Source organism: Genypterus blacodes, unplaced genomic scaffold (assembly GCF_046128005.1).
Source record: "Genypterus blacodes isolate CSIRO-AG114 ecotype Tasmania unplaced genomic scaffold, CSIRO-AGI_Gbla_v1 ptg000438l_1, whole genome shotgun sequence".
In the NCBI taxonomy this organism is placed as follows: Eukaryota; Metazoa; Chordata; class Actinopteri; order Ophidiiformes; family Ophidiidae; genus Genypterus; species Genypterus blacodes.
In genome coordinates, this window is record NW_027467208.1 from 6,050,514 (window position 1) to 6,070,012 (window position 19,499).

Sequence of the window (19,499 nt, forward strand, 5' to 3'; positions counted from 1 at the left end):
ATAAGACTTCTCAGACTGATTCTGAGTTCAGCCTCGTGTTTCCCTCATTTTCCATACAAACAATGGTGACGAAAATGAAAATCTCTCTATGACTAAACCGCTGTGCCAGGTCGCGTCGTGTGACTCGACTCGGAGATGTTTACTCCGTCAGGCGGCAGCAGCAGCTGTATTTTGGTGGCGATGATCTTGAACGCGGCGCTTGAACTTTGCCTGAGCTGTCAGTTACTGTGACAGCGTTTGAGTCACGGCGGTGATGTGACTCTGACAGGCGTGACTCACTGCCGGGGAGCATCAACAATGGTGCAGATGCAAAAACCAGAGCGTGAAACTAAACCGCCGGTGTGCATGAAGGCAAACTGCAGGTGGAAATCCATTCTAAATACATCTGACCTATAACCTCCTGTTTCTGCATCAACGTGTCGGAGCGTACGGCCCGGGTTTCATCTTCTGTAAATCCATCTCGGCCAATTTAAGGTGATTCCACAGATGCTGCTGTCACTGCTTCAGTCTGGGTGTGAGAAATATGGCTGCCGAAAGGTGCTACTCTGCAGTCGGGGCTGGACTGTTTTGCATCATCGGTGAGACGTACTGGTGGTTGCCACAACTTCACACGGCGGCCCCCGTGACCCCCTAACCCCTCCCCCTCGTGTCTGCCAGGTCGTCAGCTGTCTTTTGATATGTCCATAAAACAAGACAAAACAAAAACCACAAAGGCCTGCCGCTCAGTTCACAGGCCCAGCTGACAGAGAAGGCTCTAAACACTCTCACAAGGATGATGTTCACTATGGGATTACGTGAGGCTGGTGCCACAGGGTGTCAGATATAGTGAAAAGGCAGATGTGGCAGTGGTTCTATTTTCCACTTGCATGTATTGGCAGTGAGGACGGATTATAAAAACGGAGTCTTCATCCAATGCCCTGCGCTCAAACGCCTCTGAACAGATTCCATGGCTGAAGCTTTTTCTGTCTGCGTTCCCCACATGCTCTTAACAGCACTCTTAACACCTACCATTATATATTTATATAAATATATATATATATATATATGTATAAAAAAAATAGGAAAAAATGATTGAGCCAAATTACTTACATCTTGCGTCAGTCTGTGAAAAGCTCAACATCTCTAACATCTCTGGCTTTTAGTGAGGGCCGCCGCTTCCCAGGAGTGTGTGTATGTGCGTGCCACGGCAACAGACAGACAGACGAGCCAGCAGCCCACGGCGTCCACTCGCTGAACCTTCACGAGGGAGGATATCGTTGTCAATTTGGGGACGCTGCACTGAATGAAGCGATAACTCAAACGACAGGTTAAGTTCTTTTGTAGTTAAAATGTGAATTAAAGCCGGGCAACCTTAGAATAAAACCTCTAAAATATCCGAAAATCATCATATATAATATAGATCTAATATAAGTTTTATTTGGGCTTTATAAAATTCACAATGCAGATCAGTTTTACCAAAACATGAGGGCCTCCTGCTCTTCCGTTTGATTCAAAGTCTCAAAGTGCCCCCTGGTGGGCGTTTTCTGCCACTGCTGCCAACGCGGCCCTCCGAGCAGCGTTGACCCAGGATTAAGGTCACAGGCAGTCACTCTGCTAAGGTGACGCATTTCCCAACACGGGTTCACAGGGTAACACTCAGGGTGGAACACAGTCACAGTACGTTCGCTATTTCCTGCAAACTGCAACGTGCCTGTGAGAGTAAACTGGGAAAATAGTGTCACATGGCGTCGGATAACACAACATATGAAGGTATTGTGTTATTAAAGTGGGATATCCTCAACTTAAGACCCTGTTAATGCTGTATTATTCATTCCTCCATGTTCTGATCTAAGGGTTTCCACCTTCAACAGTCACAACAGTATATCAACCTATTGTGTTTGACAGTGTGTGTTTTGCTGTTATTGGAGCCATATGGAGAACAGGGGGGGCAAGGGACTGGACACTCTGAGTAGAATCGCCTCCAATCACGTTCGATCCCCCCTTACATTCCATCCTTCCAACCCTCTATAATTCCTCCCCACAACACAACCTGGCACCTTGTCCCACTGGCTGGCCCTGAAGGAAAACAATTACCAGAGAGGCGACATTACCCACAACAACATTACCCTCAAACATCTGCTTGTGCCGGCTGGGGCCACCGATACGTCCGACTGTGTGTCCCTGCTGGCTTATATAAAGGACATGTGCCCGCCTGGAGACATTGAGGGACCCGAGTGTACGTGCTGCGACGGGGGCCTCGTCTCCTGCTCCACGCCGCGCCACGCCGTCCGCCTGTCTACCCACCTGCTTCTCTTACTGCCTGTCTGCCTTCTCTGGCAGGTCCGTCAAAACAGACGAAGGCCCGCCTGTCGGAGCATTTGTTCATTTCATTGAATTCCCTTCTGTTTGGATGACACATTGCACCAGTATGGTTCTCTAAGTTGATGCAGACAGAGAGGCGATGAACGCGGCGCGTGGGCCAGGACTCCAGATGCCTCCCTCGGGAAGACCCCCATCTTTAAGGTAAACACTGTTCTCCACCCTCAACAGTGAACGAAGAGCAGACTACAAATAACTGCATGCTGTGGAATACACATAAAGCATCATACACACACACACACTCCCTCTCATACGCACAGAGCTACAGAGGACCACAGAGCAATCAGGACTTACTTAGACTGATTAATTATTATTATTATCATCATTTAATCTCTTGAGAATGTGTTTGTTCCTCAGGATGACTTGCTGTGCTGGTTGAGCTCACAGAAGCCTCTCAAACGTCTCATTCCAGTGTTTTTTGAGTTAATGTTGCCACCTGGTGGTGAAGGCTGCACCTGCCTGATCATGCCTCCAGCTCGTGGTCGTGGTGAAGATGCTGCTCCTCTAGGACCAGCATGTGATTGTTCAGTGTCATGATAGATGGCAACTGACGTCCATACGTAGCGTGATAGTATGGTAGTAGGTAGTAAGGTAGTCACACTGGCTCTGTAGGTTTCTCTTTTAATGCTGTAATCACCTAATTGAACAGTAAAATCGAATAAAAGATCAATTGTAATTCATTGGCATGTGGAAATACTTGTCTGAGTGTTGTAATCTTCATAATGGCTGAATGAACTGTAATTTCAGAGTAATTTAAGTATTACCTTCTTTATAAATCGAACGCTCCTCTTTTCCTCCTATAGGTCGTGAACCTTCCATAACGAGCCTATGTTCTCACACACACGAACGCACGCACGCACGCGAGCGCGAGCGCGAGCGCGTTAAACTGTTGCTCACCGTGGTTGGCCTCACCTCCAACCGGATAGGTCGGCCCCGCCCACCCTGTTGCCTTCACGGCTGTAGGAAAACTTTGTATCCATCAACGCCACAGCAAAGCGACAGCAACTTTTTAATCTTTAACTGTTTAAAGGGACTTTAAAAAAACTTTTAAAGGCGAGTAACTGTGCTGCTTCTCGCGCTTTATAAACAGTGGCAGCACTTTTGTCTGTTTCCACTTATTGTTCGTGTTAATTGCAGATGATTTACACATTCAGGTTCACGTAAATGAACTCCTAAATGAAAACTCTACTCAACATACAGTATTTACAACATTATAACAATTCAACGTCACGTGACCAAACCGTGCAGTTACACACGTGTTCAATATCAGTCGCTAACGAGGCCTTCATTTCTACTGGTAACTTAAACTATTAACTAACATTTTTACAATGTTTATTTTTTCTATAAAAAAGAAAGCAAAGGTGAAGAAAAGCAACAACAACGGCAACCTTCCCGCCAATTGTTTTCTGTTGTTAAAATAAAGAACTATTATTGTATATTATTTCTAGTACACAGTGTTGTTGTTGACTTTTACTAAAGGCTACTAACTAACAAGCTAGGTTCAGGGTTCGACTGGCCGCTATGTGGCGCTGCAGAGCTAAGTGGCATGGTGAGGGAAAGGGGGAGGTTGCCGAGGAAGACATAAAAGCACCGCGGCTGGACACGGGCTCGGTAACCTGGAGGTGGGCGGGAGGTTCGCTTGGTGACAGCGGCGGCGTGTGTGTGTCGGCGTGTCTTCAGGGGTGACGTGAGTGTGTGTTTGTGTGACAGCTGGAATAACTCCTCTCACACACCGCCAGAGCAGCAACAGAGATGTAAAACTGCACAACACTGCCGCATCCTCCTCCTGTGACATAGCGCGGAGGAACTCACGGAGGTATTTCGGCGTTCTTTAACCAATTATTTACGGTGAGGCGTTAACGGTCCCTCCGTAGCCCTCCGGTAGCTCTTCAGCCGAGCACATGCAGCTTTACTCGGCTGTCGTGCACATGAAGCAGGCAGGAAGGAAACAACTTTGTGTTTACAGTGATGTAGTTCTAAAGCCTCATTTTGACGTTTGACTGTAAATGTCAGTATGTGAACAGGTTTAAAAGGCGCAGCAACAATAATAAAAACCCAACCATTTCTGTGCTGTGGTGCCAAACTAAGGTGCACGGACCACTATTGGTACTTGAAGTTCCCCCAGGTGATACAATGAATGTATTTTGACATTCTCCATAGAAAAATAATTAGATTTGTTTTTATTTAATACTGGGTTTCAGTTACTTTTGTCCTATGTGAACAATATGCACATGTACTTGCACATTACACATGGTTGTTCATAACTTTTATCAGACTGTAACCTTCTTAAGGCTTTTCAGTGAGTTTGTTACTTGTTACAAAGTTGATACCTGGCCTGTTAGTGCTGCCTGTGACCTTAAGTGTTAAAAGGACAAAACAGTTTCCAACCTACAGCACATTTGGATTATTGATCATGTCGGAGCACTTTTTAGTGACAGAACACCGCTATGATATTATAATGGGCTTTTCCCCTGATTTTACAAAGCACCATCAGCAGCCTTGACTGACCTTCTGCAGCTGTTTGCGTGTGCTGAATAATGCTCCCCATGACCAAATGAGTTAATTTAATGTGGAAAACCAGTCCACCCCTCCCCTTTAAGGTACCAAGGTCGACTGCATTGCTCTCAAAGGTTCTCAATGTGCTACAGAATTGCCTTGTTAAAGGTCCTTCAGGGTCTGTATTTATGAGAGCAACACATCTCAATACGCAGGAACAACCAATTGACCTCATAACTTATTGAAAGCCCTGGAATGCAGCATCAAGCAGCCCAGAGCTTAACGTCACGCTGATGAATTCAGTCGTGTTGTTTCTGACAGCTGTCCTCTTACCGCCGGCTGACCCATGTCCTTGATTCGTCTTATATTTCCTGCCTATATTTGGAGACACAAACCAAATTTCTTCTTTGAGCTTTACTATTAATATGTAAATTATTATGTGTAAGTGACACACTGCACAGAAGTGTAAAGGTTCATTTTTTAATCATTTTTTTTATTAAAAGCCTTCGTTTGATCAGTGGTGCGTAGCTTAAGCACAGCCAAACTCTCAGAATCTTAATTTTGGTATAGTTTTTGTACACCTTAGAGGAAATGTACTGTGTGGGAGAGCAGGCAGAGTGTGTGTGAGTTGTTTGGCTCAAAGGGTGTGAAAATATGTCAACTGTCCACTGAATCAATCTTGTCCTCAACAGTGTGGGGGAAGATGGAGGTCAAGAGTGGCACACAGCAGCCAGATGCTCAACCCTTGGGCTCTCCTGGGTCAGGGGCCATCCAGCAGAGTGAACTGGAAGACGGACAGCCCGGTGCCAGCAGCAGGCCCTCTGCTGACAGCCACAGCAAGGACGCTCAGCCGGGCACCGAGAGAGACGACAAAATGGTGAGTTGCATTCTCCCGCTGCTGTTGTCACTGCATGTGTTTGTGCCTGGGTGTGTCTCTCTGTGCTTGATGACTGATGAGATCCTGTACGTCTGTGGAGCTATTCTGGGTTATACATCCTGTACTTTCAGAGAGTGAAAGTGTTTATTTTTGACCGCAAAGGGTAGAAAACCACATTGGATGTTACCTGATGTAGTCTGAGGCATTTATAACTGCACACTGTCAAGGTCATCCAGTGCTGGGATGAACTATTTGCTCATCACTGTTCTCGTAAGAGAAAGGGAAACTTACTAAGTGCCTTTGCTGTTTACCTTTTGAGGCTTCAAAGGAAGTAGCTAATGCATTGTTTTGTCGTCATGGCAATAGTTGGGTTCACTACACAACAAACCACAGCTATATCTACATCCAAGACTGCTCACGATCACACACAAGCTTAAGTACTTTCTGCAGACTCCATGCATGAGTGGAGAATCTCAAACACAGTGAGCCTCTGCCATCTTGGCTCCCTCTGCACGTCCAGAGTGACAGTAAAATCCTTGCTGGCCCTCCTCCATCTCAAAGATGCCAATCATGCTTCTCTGGCAGGAGCCTGAGCCTCTTTCTGTCAATCAGCCCGAGAAGCTCTGTAGGCCTTGGAGCAGTGAAGAGATAGCAGCAGAGTAAACACAACAGAGAGATCAAAACATTCATTTGATGACTGGAGCGGCTGTTACTGCCAGTTCTGAATGGGACGCTTGTCACAGCATGCTGCATCCATTTGTGAGCGGAGTTTGAGCCAACATTAGTCGACATAACCCCTTTAGGGTCTTTATCCTGGCGAGGTAAAGACATTCAGATAGTGGTGAAAATTCTTGAAACAGAAATAAATTGATTATTTGAAGTGTGTTTTCAGCTCGTCTCAGCGGGACGACCCTCAGCGAAGCAAGACGAGTCTATTTGTGTAGCCCCGATGTCACAGGCAGCGTCTATGAGGATGTTACAAGCTCATTTGTCTGCACTGTTACTATACTGCAGGAGTGGATGTTGGTTGTCGCGTGAACCGCAGCGTGACCTCCTGCATGGTGTCAAGAGCTGATAACTGATAGACCGGTTAAAATGGGATTTAAAATGTTTGTAGCTCTGTTTCTCGTCTTTATTATCCTTCAAAATACCTTGTGATGTAACTGTTGGATCATATTGCCCCACAGTTCTATTAATACAGTGGTTGGCAAAACATAATATAAAAATAGAACCTATGATACAAAACAATTCCAGTAAGAAATCCAATGAATTTTGACCTATTGTTGGATCACGTTGTCCCATGTCCTCGGTCAGACTGGTTGGATAATGGACGATGCAGCTTGGTTCTCAGTTGAACTACATCGGAGGTGAAACCGAGTAAGACTGCAGTTATGCTTTTCAAGGGCCACATTGACAGACACACGTCTCTATTGTCTAATGGCGCATCGCTGCAGTACCAGTGCATTAATATTTGATGGTTTGTAACTTATAATGAGAGAGAGAGAGAGAGAGAGAGAGAGAGAGGTGGTTGGCAGACTGGCTGGCTGGCTGCGACATGCGGTGGTATCATCGATTAAGCTGGGAGAGTTTATTTATCAAGGTGTCCTCTCTGGATGTGCAGCCGTGTTATTGTCCTTGTTAAATGTGCTCGCCTCTGGTCGGCCCTCTTGTTTATTAGCGATACATCATACAGCAGAGAATGAGGCGGCGCTGCCGTCTGACTCGCGGGGTTCTCAGAAAAGCCGTGACATACAGGGCCATCAGCCGTGCAGTCAGCCGTGCTCTAATGTGGAAGGAAAGCCGGAGCTGCCCAATTCAAAATTCGCCCGGTTTTAAATCCCCAGATCCGTTCTCGTGAATCTGAATACCCATCAGCAAGTAGGCAGGAAGTACCCATCAGTGAGCACTTAACCCTCAATCGCTCCAGAGATGTTAAACACTAGCACTAGAATATTGCGGTTGTACTTGGTGCTTTCGGGTGTAACAGGACGGCCGTGAAAACGAGCTTCATGTACAGCAGACTGTTAGTAGTGGAGATTTATTACATTTATACACGTTTTATTTCTCCCATTGTCTTCAGGGTTCTATCTGTTTAAGTTGCGTCATCCTAAATTGACCAATAAGAAAGTCTCAGTGGATCATGTGTGTGCTGTTGTAAAACTCTCAAAGTTACTCCTAAGTCTTCCTCCACCAAAACTGACCCTGCCCCTTTAACCTTTCACATTTAACACGACTGCCGCCACCTCGCCGGGCCTCACCCCCCTCGGGCGCCGGTCCACAAGGAGAGCGCGGCGCCACTAATTGAAGTACAGTACGCGACCTCTAACACACCCGAGGGATTGTTTTCCTCGTTGCAACGCCGGCCCCCCCTCCCTTTTCTGTGACAGTGTTGGGGTTTGTGCTCATTATTCCGCGATTATCTTTGCTGGAATTTCACGGAGCGTCGGCCGAACCACCGCCACCGCCGCCGCCGAGTTACAGTGCTGATTTGAAATATTGCTCTAATTGGTGTCAAAGAAGCCCGGTGACCTTTAACTCATTAACAGCGATGGAAGCGTAAATAAGTTGGCGAGCACACGAGCCCATGAACCACACGTAGGAGTGAGCTTGCTGAGTCTGCAGAATTTTTTAATTGTCCTCTATTTTAAGTGTGTGTGTGAATGTACAGGATGTGCCTTGCTCCTATCCGTGAATTTGTGTAATTCTCCGTGTGTGTGTGAAGTAGACTGATCAGATTTTTTACCAAACATCACTGCTGTTACCGTTTCACCGCACGAATGAGAAACATTTTGTTAAAGATGTTGTCAATTATATGGAAACGCTCCCGACTGCAGATACTGTGTGTGCACTTCAGTTGAATTTGAGCTTAGCATGAAGGACTCCGCTTTGTGTGTGTGTGTGTGTGTGTGTGTGTGTGTGTGTGTGTGTGTGTGTGTGTGTGTGTGTGTGTGTGTGTGTGTGTGTGTGTGTGTGTGTGTGGGCTGTGTAATCGTTGAGATCAAAGTGTGTGTGAGCTGGAAGTCAGATAAGTGGAACCTTCTTTGAATTCGTGTTGATTTCTCCAGATGCTCGCCGAGCGTTTGCCAAACGGCTCCTCACTCATAGCGACTTTTAAGAAAACTCGGGGAGGAAGAAAGGCAGATGGCTCCTTCACCTCGCCTGCTAATTTGGCTGCGGCGGCGACGCGACAGGTTGGATTGTTATTCAGTCTAATCGCTACATTTTTCTCTTCTAACTAAAGAGCGTTAGCCGCCTTTGCGCGCGGTTGATTGCACGGCGCGGCCTAAATAAAGATGTCACACAGGCAGGTGTAATGCATGTAAAAACGCGTGCGGAGGAAGGTTCTCGTCTCCTCTATTAGCACGGCCGACACCCGGCCCAAAGCAGTGAGCTGAGGCAAATACGCAGAGACAACCTGAGCTCCACCTCCGCGATGCCCTTCTTTCTTCTCTGCAGATCACCTCGAGTGAGCCGCGAGCTGGCCCCCCCGATAATTACCTCGTGTTATTTCTCCTCCCACATTTTGCCGTTTGAAGTCACGGCATCCTGGGCGGCCCCGGCTCTTAATAGCGAACCATCGATCTCCGCACTCCTCCTCCGGATATGAGGGGCGGAGGGAGGGGTGATGGGTTTGGTGGGGGAGGGGGGGGATGGGTCAGGGAAGCAGACGGGGTTAATCAATACACCTGTACGCCCGATCAGGGGAAGCAGCACGATCTGAAACTGCTGCATTATGCACACAAACTGCAAATGTCCTTTTCTGCAAGGGGACAAAATCTGCTTTTATAACAGCTGGCACCTTGTCAAATACATCACACACACTCACACACACTAATGGCTGCCTGTTTTGTTTTTTTTCCCTTCTTCTTCCAACAAATTGAAACAAAGCAAAATGATTTCCATTGTGCGTAAGCGTGTGTGTAGTGTCTAACCCTCCCCGAGAAAAAAGAGGCGGTGAAAGCTGCAGAAAAGCCTGAGAAAATGAAAACGAGCGGCTCCTTCTCTCCGCCGAATTCTCACTGTAATAGGTTTAGATACGCTGTGATATCTTAATCCTTTGACGGAACAAAATATTTACTGCCACGGCGCCAGATTGTTTCAAGGACAATGAGTGTGGAGCTGCGGTGCTTTGCAGGGAGGAGAGATTCACCAGACAGGCGGGTAGAATTCCGAGCAGGCAGATGACCACAGGCCGAGACGCTTCTTTAACATGGAGATTTCAATTATTTTCTGTAAATGCGGACTCTTGCCACGTCTGCATTGGCGGCGTAAAGATTCAAACTGCTGGGGGTTTCTCTGTTTCAGACCAGTATCCCCACTGTGCCGCCTCAATTTGTTGCTCTTTATGATCTGCATAAATCAATGTGGAGAATGAGGAGTTATTGGTTTACCAGCAGCATCTGCCTACACAATCTCAGCATCCCTCATGATCTCTCTCATGGCCGGGGCAGCTTCTAGTTTGGCGCTTAAGGTCCAGCTGTGATTGCACAGATTTGGGCCGGATGATCATTAGCGAGACGGTGGAACTGGCTTCTTTATTGACCACTTTGCTCCGTTTGTGAGCGCTGTATGCATGCATAAACTGCAACAAATCTGGGCCCACATATAGCCGAGGTTACGACAGAATGTATTTAATGGAGTGTCTGCACAAATCGAATAGAATATAGCGTTTGATAATAACAGTAACAGCGATATTTATGTAGCTACTTCCATGCAATCTGAAGCCTTTCTATTGTAACGGCACAGAATCGATGGCAGTCATTGCAGGTGATATTCAATAAGATTGTGGCATTAGTGTGTTTCACTCCTCCGTTCAAAGCATAGTGTAGAAATATAGCTGGGCCTCACACACACACACACACACACACACTTAGACCTCCAAGCACATCACAGAGACCTTATTAGCTGCTGTCACAACACATTTATGTCTCATCTGTTTCTGGGCGCCGTCTTGGGCAAAAGGTTGCTCTTTGCTGCAAAGTGCCAAAGTGGGCTCCTCATTGTGTTTTTCATCGGCCGTAATGGAGAGCGATGGCACAGGCCGTCTCCATCTGCAGCCCTGTTCAAACCAGGGGCGATTTCTGCCTGAAAATAGCCCCGCTGTCAGCTCGCCTTAGTGGCCGGGCCGCACGTCGAGAGGCCGTTAAGGGGATCAGTGCTCGCCGGAGTGTGTGGCTCAGCGGTAAGACGCGGCGCTGGTGACACGGCGCTTTGATTGGATCACAGGCCGCTCCTAATCCACCCTTGACACCTCTGACCTCAGGGGCTCATCGCACCCGGCAGAGCCACAGGTTGAAGCTCCAACAGTGCCTCGCTTCAATTTCCGATCCTGTCCGATCGTAGAAGCAGCAGTGAACCTGTTGGATAGTTTGTGTGTTTGATTTTGTTAAGTATCGGTTCCGGCTGTTTAATATATTCTCTCATGGTTTACAAAAGGAAAAAAAGAAGCTATCACTACTGCTACTCTTGTGTCCATAATGATATATTTGTTTGATGTTGGACTTGATTTGTAAGTCAGTCATTTGGCAGGAGAATGCCAACACGAGAACATCCTGTTTACGAGACCATCTGGGAAAGCTTTACGTGTGATTAAAGAAATGAATCCAGTCGCATTTTTTGCATTTTAATGAGCTGTGCATCCCTCGCATGTTCGCGGCGTTGTTTAGCAGGCTGGCACTGTTCATCGGTGTGCGTATTGTTCGGCGTGTGCGTCTCAGTTAGTGTCAAGGCTCGGCGCTGCTCGCTCTGGCTTTATGATGACTTGGCAGCAAAGGAAAGGTTAGCGGACACTGGTGCAGAATATTGATGCGAGCGGGCGAACGTGCCGGATTAGCTTTGGCCTGCTCTGGTTTTCATGGAGTGGAATTCTCACATCATGAAACAGGTTTTATACCTCGTCAGACATGATAAATGTTCTGCTTTGTGGCTCTGGGGCTGTAGACCATATTGATGTGACTCTCAAAGTCATCAAATATTTATGTAGTACACGTGCAATGGAAGGTTGTTTGCGATGAAATTTCACATCTCAGATTTAATGTGTGAGTTACATGTAAGGCAGATAGCACACACACACCCGTTACCTGCACGTGTTTCATCTTAAAGGCTTCCTTATCGACGTTTGCTGCGTTTTATTTGAAGCTTTGTAGATTAACTTTAATTTTCTGAGCGAGAGAGAGACAATATATCTTCTCAACACAAATAAAAACAAAGAGGCTTTATACTGCACCTGCTAACCAGGTGAATCATGGAGGATATGGAGGGAGTGTGCGCGTGAGTTATTAAAGTATTGATGTTATTATTATTTTATACGAGCCACTTCCACAGTGCAGAAGAGGGCGAGGTATTGATCAAACGACTCGTCTGTTTGCATCTGGTGCATTAGGTTCCTTTCCTCTTACGTCTCATTGACTGGTCCGGTGTTCCATATGCAGATTATGAAAGAAGACATTAAAGCGTCTTAACTTTAAGGTCTTTTTTAGGCCTTGGAAATCATTAGTGCTGCCCCCTTCTGGTCAAGTCCAGTTTAGAACTAATGCGGAAAGACGGCGTTGGGAAAAGATCAGTGCAGAGCTAACGTACAATCCTCACCCTAAAATCTGCAAAACCTTTGTCTGAGAATAGATCAATCTGTAGAAAGTCCCAGTCATCATCATCATCAACAAACTGAATCTTCCGTCGGATCAGAATGTCGTCTTTGTTATGATGAAGATGAGTAACGGCTGTGTCGTCACCGTAAGCATCTTACGTCTCGGAAAACAGTTGTCTGTGTTTTTCTGGACAATTCCAAGACCAGAGCGCTCATATGGGAGGATGACCTCAGCTCCGTTCCTTCTGCGCCAACAGATGCTCCACTGTTTAGTTGTGACACACACACACTTAAATATTTCCATTTGGACAATCTGCTTCCACTCGTAAATGTCATTTGATTAATTGTAATCAAGTCCTCTTTGCCTCGATGTTTTCAGACGTGTTAGGTTTCCGACTCCATTTGCAGTCACCAAAGGTCTTTAAGAAGTCCAATCTTCAACAGAATCTACAAGATATTCATTAAATCACATATCTTTTATCTATATTCAACACATTTTCACCATTTAATAGGATTTATATGCAGAAACGGGAGGACATAAATTAGTAAAACATGAATTACATGTGGGAAAATGAAAATAACGATCATTAAAATTATTACTGAATAATTCAAGATACAGGCTTTGCTTAAGAAGTGTTTTTACAAAGGAATGTCTTTCCTAATAAACTGAGACGCTGCAGCTCGTAAACATGAAAGAGAAATCATGAAAGTGTTGAAGACGTGCCGCTGCGATGACTAATCTGTCAAAATAAGGTCAAATATTTCTTTGTCCCGTTATGCCTGAATAATTACACCTGTGTATTGTGTAAAGTCGTACATTTATCTAGTCTGAAGAAGAAGAATCGGCACATCGAGGCAAATCCGGTGAAGACGACCTCGTGTACACCTCAGGCCTCTGCTGTGCCAGATGTTTCCATCGCTCATAAACCATGTTGTCACAACAGGCAGTCCACACTGAGTTGTGCTGAAGTTTGAAACGAAGAAGTCTGAGCTCTGGTCGGCTGATTGGCTGCAGGTATCATAAGGGCACCCCACCAGCTCAGTGATAATAAGAGCAAACACCTCCATTATGCTCCCTGGGGCCTGTAATTTACAGTATACATACATATTCACACCTTGTTAGACTGTGTGACCAACCCCATTAGCACTTCCACTGCGTCTGTCCCGCTTATTAGCGCTGCCGATGGAGATATAAGGCAGCCATTACCGCGCGGGGTAATAAAATACAGTACAGCTGTAGCTTTTAGTTGATTGCGGAAATAAAAGGCTAACCAAGGTAGTGCATCATGCTGGGCTGTGCTAGGCCGCTGTCGAAAAGGTATTACCATTTCAAACGGCGTTCGCAAAGCCCGGCTGTGGCTGTGTATGTGTATGTGTGTGTGTGTGTGTGAGCTTCAGGTCAGCCGACTCGACATGGTGATGGTGTGCAAATGAAACACTAATGCAGGGTTCCATCACTGTTACTAATTACTGAACGATAGCTCTCACCAGTGTGTGTGTGTGTGTGTTTGCACTGCCATGCCTGCGTGCGTGATAGGCCTAATTAGGTAAACTCCCATTACACTTAACATTGCATTACGTCTGCTCCTTTGTAAAGGCTATAATTAGAGCGCTGCAGAGAGTGAATGGTAATTAAGTTATTTTTCAAGTATTATTAGTCTGCTTGTTATATGAGCCAGTTGTATTGAAAATGATAGAATACATATTTGACTTTGTGCCAGTGCTTTGTTCACTTCATAGATATTAAAGAGCTATTACACAGTGCGTGACTAGAATATAGGCGTGTGTGTGTGTGTGTGTGTGTCTAATCCTCTTCTTAAGGGATTTCTCTCTGATTTGAAACGTCACAATTAGACAGTTTCAGCACAGCAAAAATGGCACAAAGTAGAAGGAAATAGCAAACAGTAACAGGTTGCACAAACACACACACACAAGCATATCCCAGCTACACACATGCACACAAACAAATGTTGACTGAGACATACAAGTGGGTTTTTTCTCTCCTTATTTGGCATTTCTGTGTGTTTTTCTGCATTTGAGAGCTTTTTTATTCACTGAATAATCCAGATTTTTTTCACACCCACCTTGTTTGATGCACGCCAGCTGAATTTCTTTCTATAGTTTGGTTCGTTTTGAGAGGTACGTACACATAACTACCTCCAAAAATCAGCGGTGAGAGGATTGTTTGATAAATCTTTATCTGCTCCCCTGTATTTTCCCTTTAATTCCACATTAATTAAATTATCCTCTACATATTTCCCAAGGCACCACAATTGATGCAACGGCGACGTGAAACTCGACAGTAAATTTCATATTTAATCATAACTTCTTTTTGCAGGATCAAAATAAAGTTGTTAAATGAACCACATTAGAAGAGCCGCAAATGAGCCAATCTGGTGTCGCAAGATAGATGTGAAGTGAAGATGATCAAAAGCAGTCAGTTGTACAATTTTAATGAGACAGCTGTTTCCGCAGCAATGAGACAGTTTCAAATTTGCTCGGTTTTGTGTTCGTCTTAGTTTGCACGGAAGTTCTGAATAAAGAGAATTTTAAAAAATGTGATGAATTGATTTGTCATGGATAATCATCTCTCAAAGTCTACTTCCAGAGTAACTACTTTGTATTATACAGTATGTAGCTATCCTGCTCTAAAATTACACATTTATATCCGGAATAGCGTGGATGTAGCCGCATGCTAGTTGTTTGTATTGGCATCATGCTAGTTGACTTTTAACAGCGTGCTATTCTCTACTAGAACTTCCTGATGATATGTTAACATCACGAATAGTTCAAGTGGAGTAATGTCAATCTGATCATCTTTGATCTATAATTAACACATTTAAAGAATAATTCATCTTTAGTGTCTCACAGAGCAAGTCGTCTGACCTCTATGCTAGGTAGCCTAATGTAGCAGCCAGTTGGTTAGCGCCATGTAAGCATCTACTAAGTCTGTATTTGCTTAGCGTTCCTGGACATGGACAGACTTTTGGACAAACTATAGTGTTGCGTTACTCAGCTTTAGTAACAGCAAACGTTTTCCGTCTCCTTGGTCCATTTCGAGTTACTTTTGAGTTTGATGGTCGCTAATCATTTCCCTGGCTTAGCTCACTTTGTGTTGGCTTGCATTTTATAGTGATGGGTGTTTGTGCTGCCAGGTAAGAGCTTAACTGATTTCTAAATTGTTGTGATTTGATAAAGTTATTTCATCTGGTTCTCCAACGGGGTTAGGAATCTTCCAGAACAACGTTGTGCAGATTTGTAAAGGAGAGATGACCCTACGCTTTTGAGGAGTGACACTCCAGCATGCAAGACTGCGCCACATTATAAATCTAAGCGTATTCTGTAGAGTTCAGAGATGGAGGAAATGAAGAGATGGAAATTACCTTTCTCCCTGGATGTGAGACCCAAAATGGATGTCATTTCCAGGGTTAGAAAATCTCATTTACAAATTTCAGGCTGGGAAATATCCCTCGCTGCTCTTGTCTCTGCTCTCGTCTCCGCTCCTTTCACAATAAAACGTAAACACTTTCATTTCGCTGAGCTGCAGGCCTTGAGGCTGTGTCATAGAAACACACACACTGACACACACACACACACACACACACACACACACACACACACACACACACACACACACACACACACACACACACACACACACACACACACACACACACGCACACACACCATGCGTCTTGCCACTGTGAGCGACAACACACATTGAATCTTTCTCCTGCTGTGCTCATGGCTTTAGTGGTTTTATTATCACCACAATGATGCAGTGACATGTGTGATCTCTACCTCCTTGAAAGAGCTGGAGCTTTATGTATTTATACTTATATTATGTATTAAGTTTAGTTTCCGATTTAAACTATGTTCTGAGAGCAAACATACTGTAGTTCAAATGAACACAACTTTACAGAACTTAACAGAATGCTTCTTTTGCCTCCCAGTTTTAGATCGTTTTAGATTTTAGTTCAAGTTTGCAAAGATACCAAATATTTGGATTTCGCATAAATACTTTATGTATAAAATTATGATTGAAAGTATGCTATGGCGAAAATACATAAATCTGAGGATCAAGGAAGGAATCGTTTAAACCCATAATACAATTATTTTAGTTTAGTTTTTTTTGTATGACATAGACCCTTTTGATTTTGTATAAACCCCTACGTTTAATTCAATCTAATAGTATGCTTAAGATGAAAGAATACTTGTAGTTCTGTACTCTCTGTGATGCCATGGTCCCAGAATACAGCTTTGGCTTTATTCTCGTCTTCTTTTTGTATTTTTATAGTTTGTTGCGGAATGAACGCATCCTTTTGAGAGACGATCACAGACATTTTCTCCAGAGGAACCTTAAGGCAAAAAGTGAGCCTATTTCAGCGCTGTAGCCGCGTAGAGTGCGGCTCATAATGACTCACTCGGAGCTGAAATGCTCTGGATAATGTCTGAGTCAGACATGAGGGACAGTGTCCGCTGCCATGGTGATGCACAGCCAAATGTTACTGAACTCGGAGAGCAATAGAGATGGAAATGAAATGATGGAAGCTTTAAAGGCCCCCAAGGCGCAACGCTATTGTCATGATAAAATTCCCAGACTAAAAGCTGGCAAGCTATAATTTATGTAGATTGAAAACTCGGAGGTCCTCTTAATAGTTTAGAGTGCACAGTCTTTGTGTTTTCAGCTTTTGATATTGGAGATACGTTGAGCCCAATTAAAGTAAATTCAATGGGAATTACAAATTAATATATTGGACCAATTGTCCTTTTGGGAGATCCTGAAAACACTGGAGGGATTACACGTATTTCCCATCTGGCAGGGGAACGGCTCTGCATCCCCCAGGAACAGCTGGAGGACGTGGTTCGGGTGACGGACCTCAGGGTTGTCGGTTTGTACGCTGTATCCATCATGAGCCGTGGAAAACGGTGGGATGGATGACTCGGTACCCTATGGCTCAGGGCTAGAATCCAGTATGGCGCCCGGCAGCTGCCTCTCTTGCTGACACAGAGTAGCCCTTGTGATGTCACAGAGGTCATCGTTCCTAACCTTGCGCATGTGCGCAAGGTTAGGAACGTAGTTGTTTTCACCTCGACCTCCGGTGGCCAGTAAACTGAATTTGGTGTGTGTGAGGTCGGCATCAGTCCCCTTTAATCCAGCCCTGTGTGGCCTGGAGCCAGAGGAGTTTAGGGGGTCAGGTAACAGTGTGTGTTCCAGCCAAGTTTAGCAGGTAGAGCACAGAGTCGGGCACAGATACCTTACACCTCCCCTGATCTGTCTCTCATCTCCACTGTCTTTTTCTTACCCCCATACACACACACACCTGTCAGTCTGCAGGCTCTGTGACCTGGGAGGCAATGACAGACAGCACGCGTGAGGAGCTGACTGTGTTACAGCGGATGTGGGGCGCCGCTACAGTACATCTGCCTTATTCATTACCAAACCCTTTGCTCCGAGATACAAGAACGCAAGAAGTACATCTAAGGACATACAGGTTTGGCCTAGTAACTACAAATAATGAATACTTTACGTCCCCGACAGCCATTTTCAAAAGCGCAGACAACCTTTAATTTCCTCAAACCCGCAAAACCTTTCGTGGTGCATTCAGGGGGGGTTGTGGGAAACGCTGACATCCCAGATCTGACAGCCTGCAACCAAACTGCAGCCTCGTAAGTAAGGACAGGAATTGATTAGAACTTAAATGTCATTGTTGTCCCTAAAATAATGATTCATTTGAAGCCAAACCGATGCGCGAGGCAGGTGGCTTCGATCAAACAAAGTACACGTCAAACAAACTTGTAATAGTTTGGGTAAATGGTGGTGGTAGTGGTGATTAATTGCAGGGCAGTCGCAGCAAGGCATCGCAGTTTGTTTCACTATTGGCTCTATAGAGCAGGGAGACAGGTGCAGTGTATCGGTGCCAAAAATGTGTGTGTTTGTGCGTTTCCACGGTGTGCGTGCGTGCGTGCGTGCGTGCGTGCGTGCGTGCGTGCGTGCGTGCGTGCGTGCGTGCGTGCGTGCGTGCGTGCGTGCGTGCGTGCGTGCGTGCCAATGATTTTCTTTATTTTGAATTACATGGATTTTTTTCTTGCGGTGTGAGGATGAATTGATCTTTACCGGGGATCATTGATTACCTTGTTGGCTGAAATCTCTCTCCCTCTCTTGTCTCCGTCTCTGTGGGTCACATTTCCTTGGAGATGTTCAGGTTTCCAAATTGAACGTGTCCCTTTTGTTCTGATTGATTTTGTCCCGAGTGCGTTGTGTGTGTGAGTTTACAGTTGTGTGTGTGTGAGTGAGTGTGTGTTTGTGTGAGTGTGTGTCAACAGGCTTTGGTGGCCTGTTGAACCACTTAAAGGATTCTATTTAACGGGTCAGCCGAGCAATTAATCAAGGGTTTAATTGGAATCCCGAGTGGAGTGACATGATTTATGCAAATGAGCCATTAATATGCAGGTCTGCGTTCAATGCTTAAATTAAAATGGCTCATCCGCCAGCGCAGACTCGCACTTTCATTACGGTAAATTAGAGAGTGATAATAACTCCAAATGCACATATTTATTTTCCACAGGTATTCAGGAAAGAACTTGCCTACAGGAAAAACATAAAGAAGCAGGAAGAAGGAAGTAGTTATATGGCAGACAGTCAGGAGGAGGAAATGCTAATGCTGTTAATTTTACCTCATTAGGAGCAGCCTGCTATCTGCGGGGCTTCACTTTTAATTGGATCACCAAGCAATTTAAACCACATTTGGCTCCTAATTGCTTTTTTTTACCGCACTTTATTATAAAAAGTACAGCAGCAGTGGTTTGCTATTCCACACACTCTTTGCATGGTCAGCGCAGCATGGCGATGGTGCCCACGTCTGACCTACAGTATGCTGTTGCCCTTGGTAACGGTCCCTACAGGGGCACTTTCTGATACTTGCTGCGTCCAGTCCTCTCCCCCTCACTGCGTGCTGATGCCAGGAGAACAGAGGCGAGGAGGCGAGGAGCTGAGCAGCAGCGGAGGACACGTCCGCATGTTATACTCCTATATACTGAGGTTTCTATATGGACATGTGGACTATTCGTGAAGAGATGCACGTATAGAAACAATGGCAACAGCATTATTCTATTATATTCTAATGAGGAGAAACATTCTGATTAGTTTGGCTGAATCTTCGTGTGGCAATGGACACAGAT

General features: G+C 45.2%; 1 protein-coding gene across 3 annotated transcripts in view; it reads left to right on the top strand.

Annotated features, from left to right (window-relative positions):
• Positions 1-3,962: 3,962 nt before the first annotated feature.
• rbms3 (RNA binding motif, single stranded interacting protein) overlaps positions 3,963-19,499 on the top strand; it is a 205,021-nt gene continuing 189,484 nt past the window's right edge. For 2 of the 3 annotated variants that reach the window (XM_076139246.1, XM_076139249.1), the window contains exons 1-2: positions 3,963-4,174; positions 5,547-5,731. In XM_076139246.1, coding sequence (XP_075995361.1) covers positions 5,558-5,731 — 174 coding nt within the window. In that variant the 5' untranslated portion in view covers positions 3,963-4,174; positions 5,547-5,557. The remainder of the gene's footprint in view (positions 4,175-5,546; positions 5,732-19,499) is intronic. The other variant, XM_076139247.1, reaches the window with a different exon arrangement.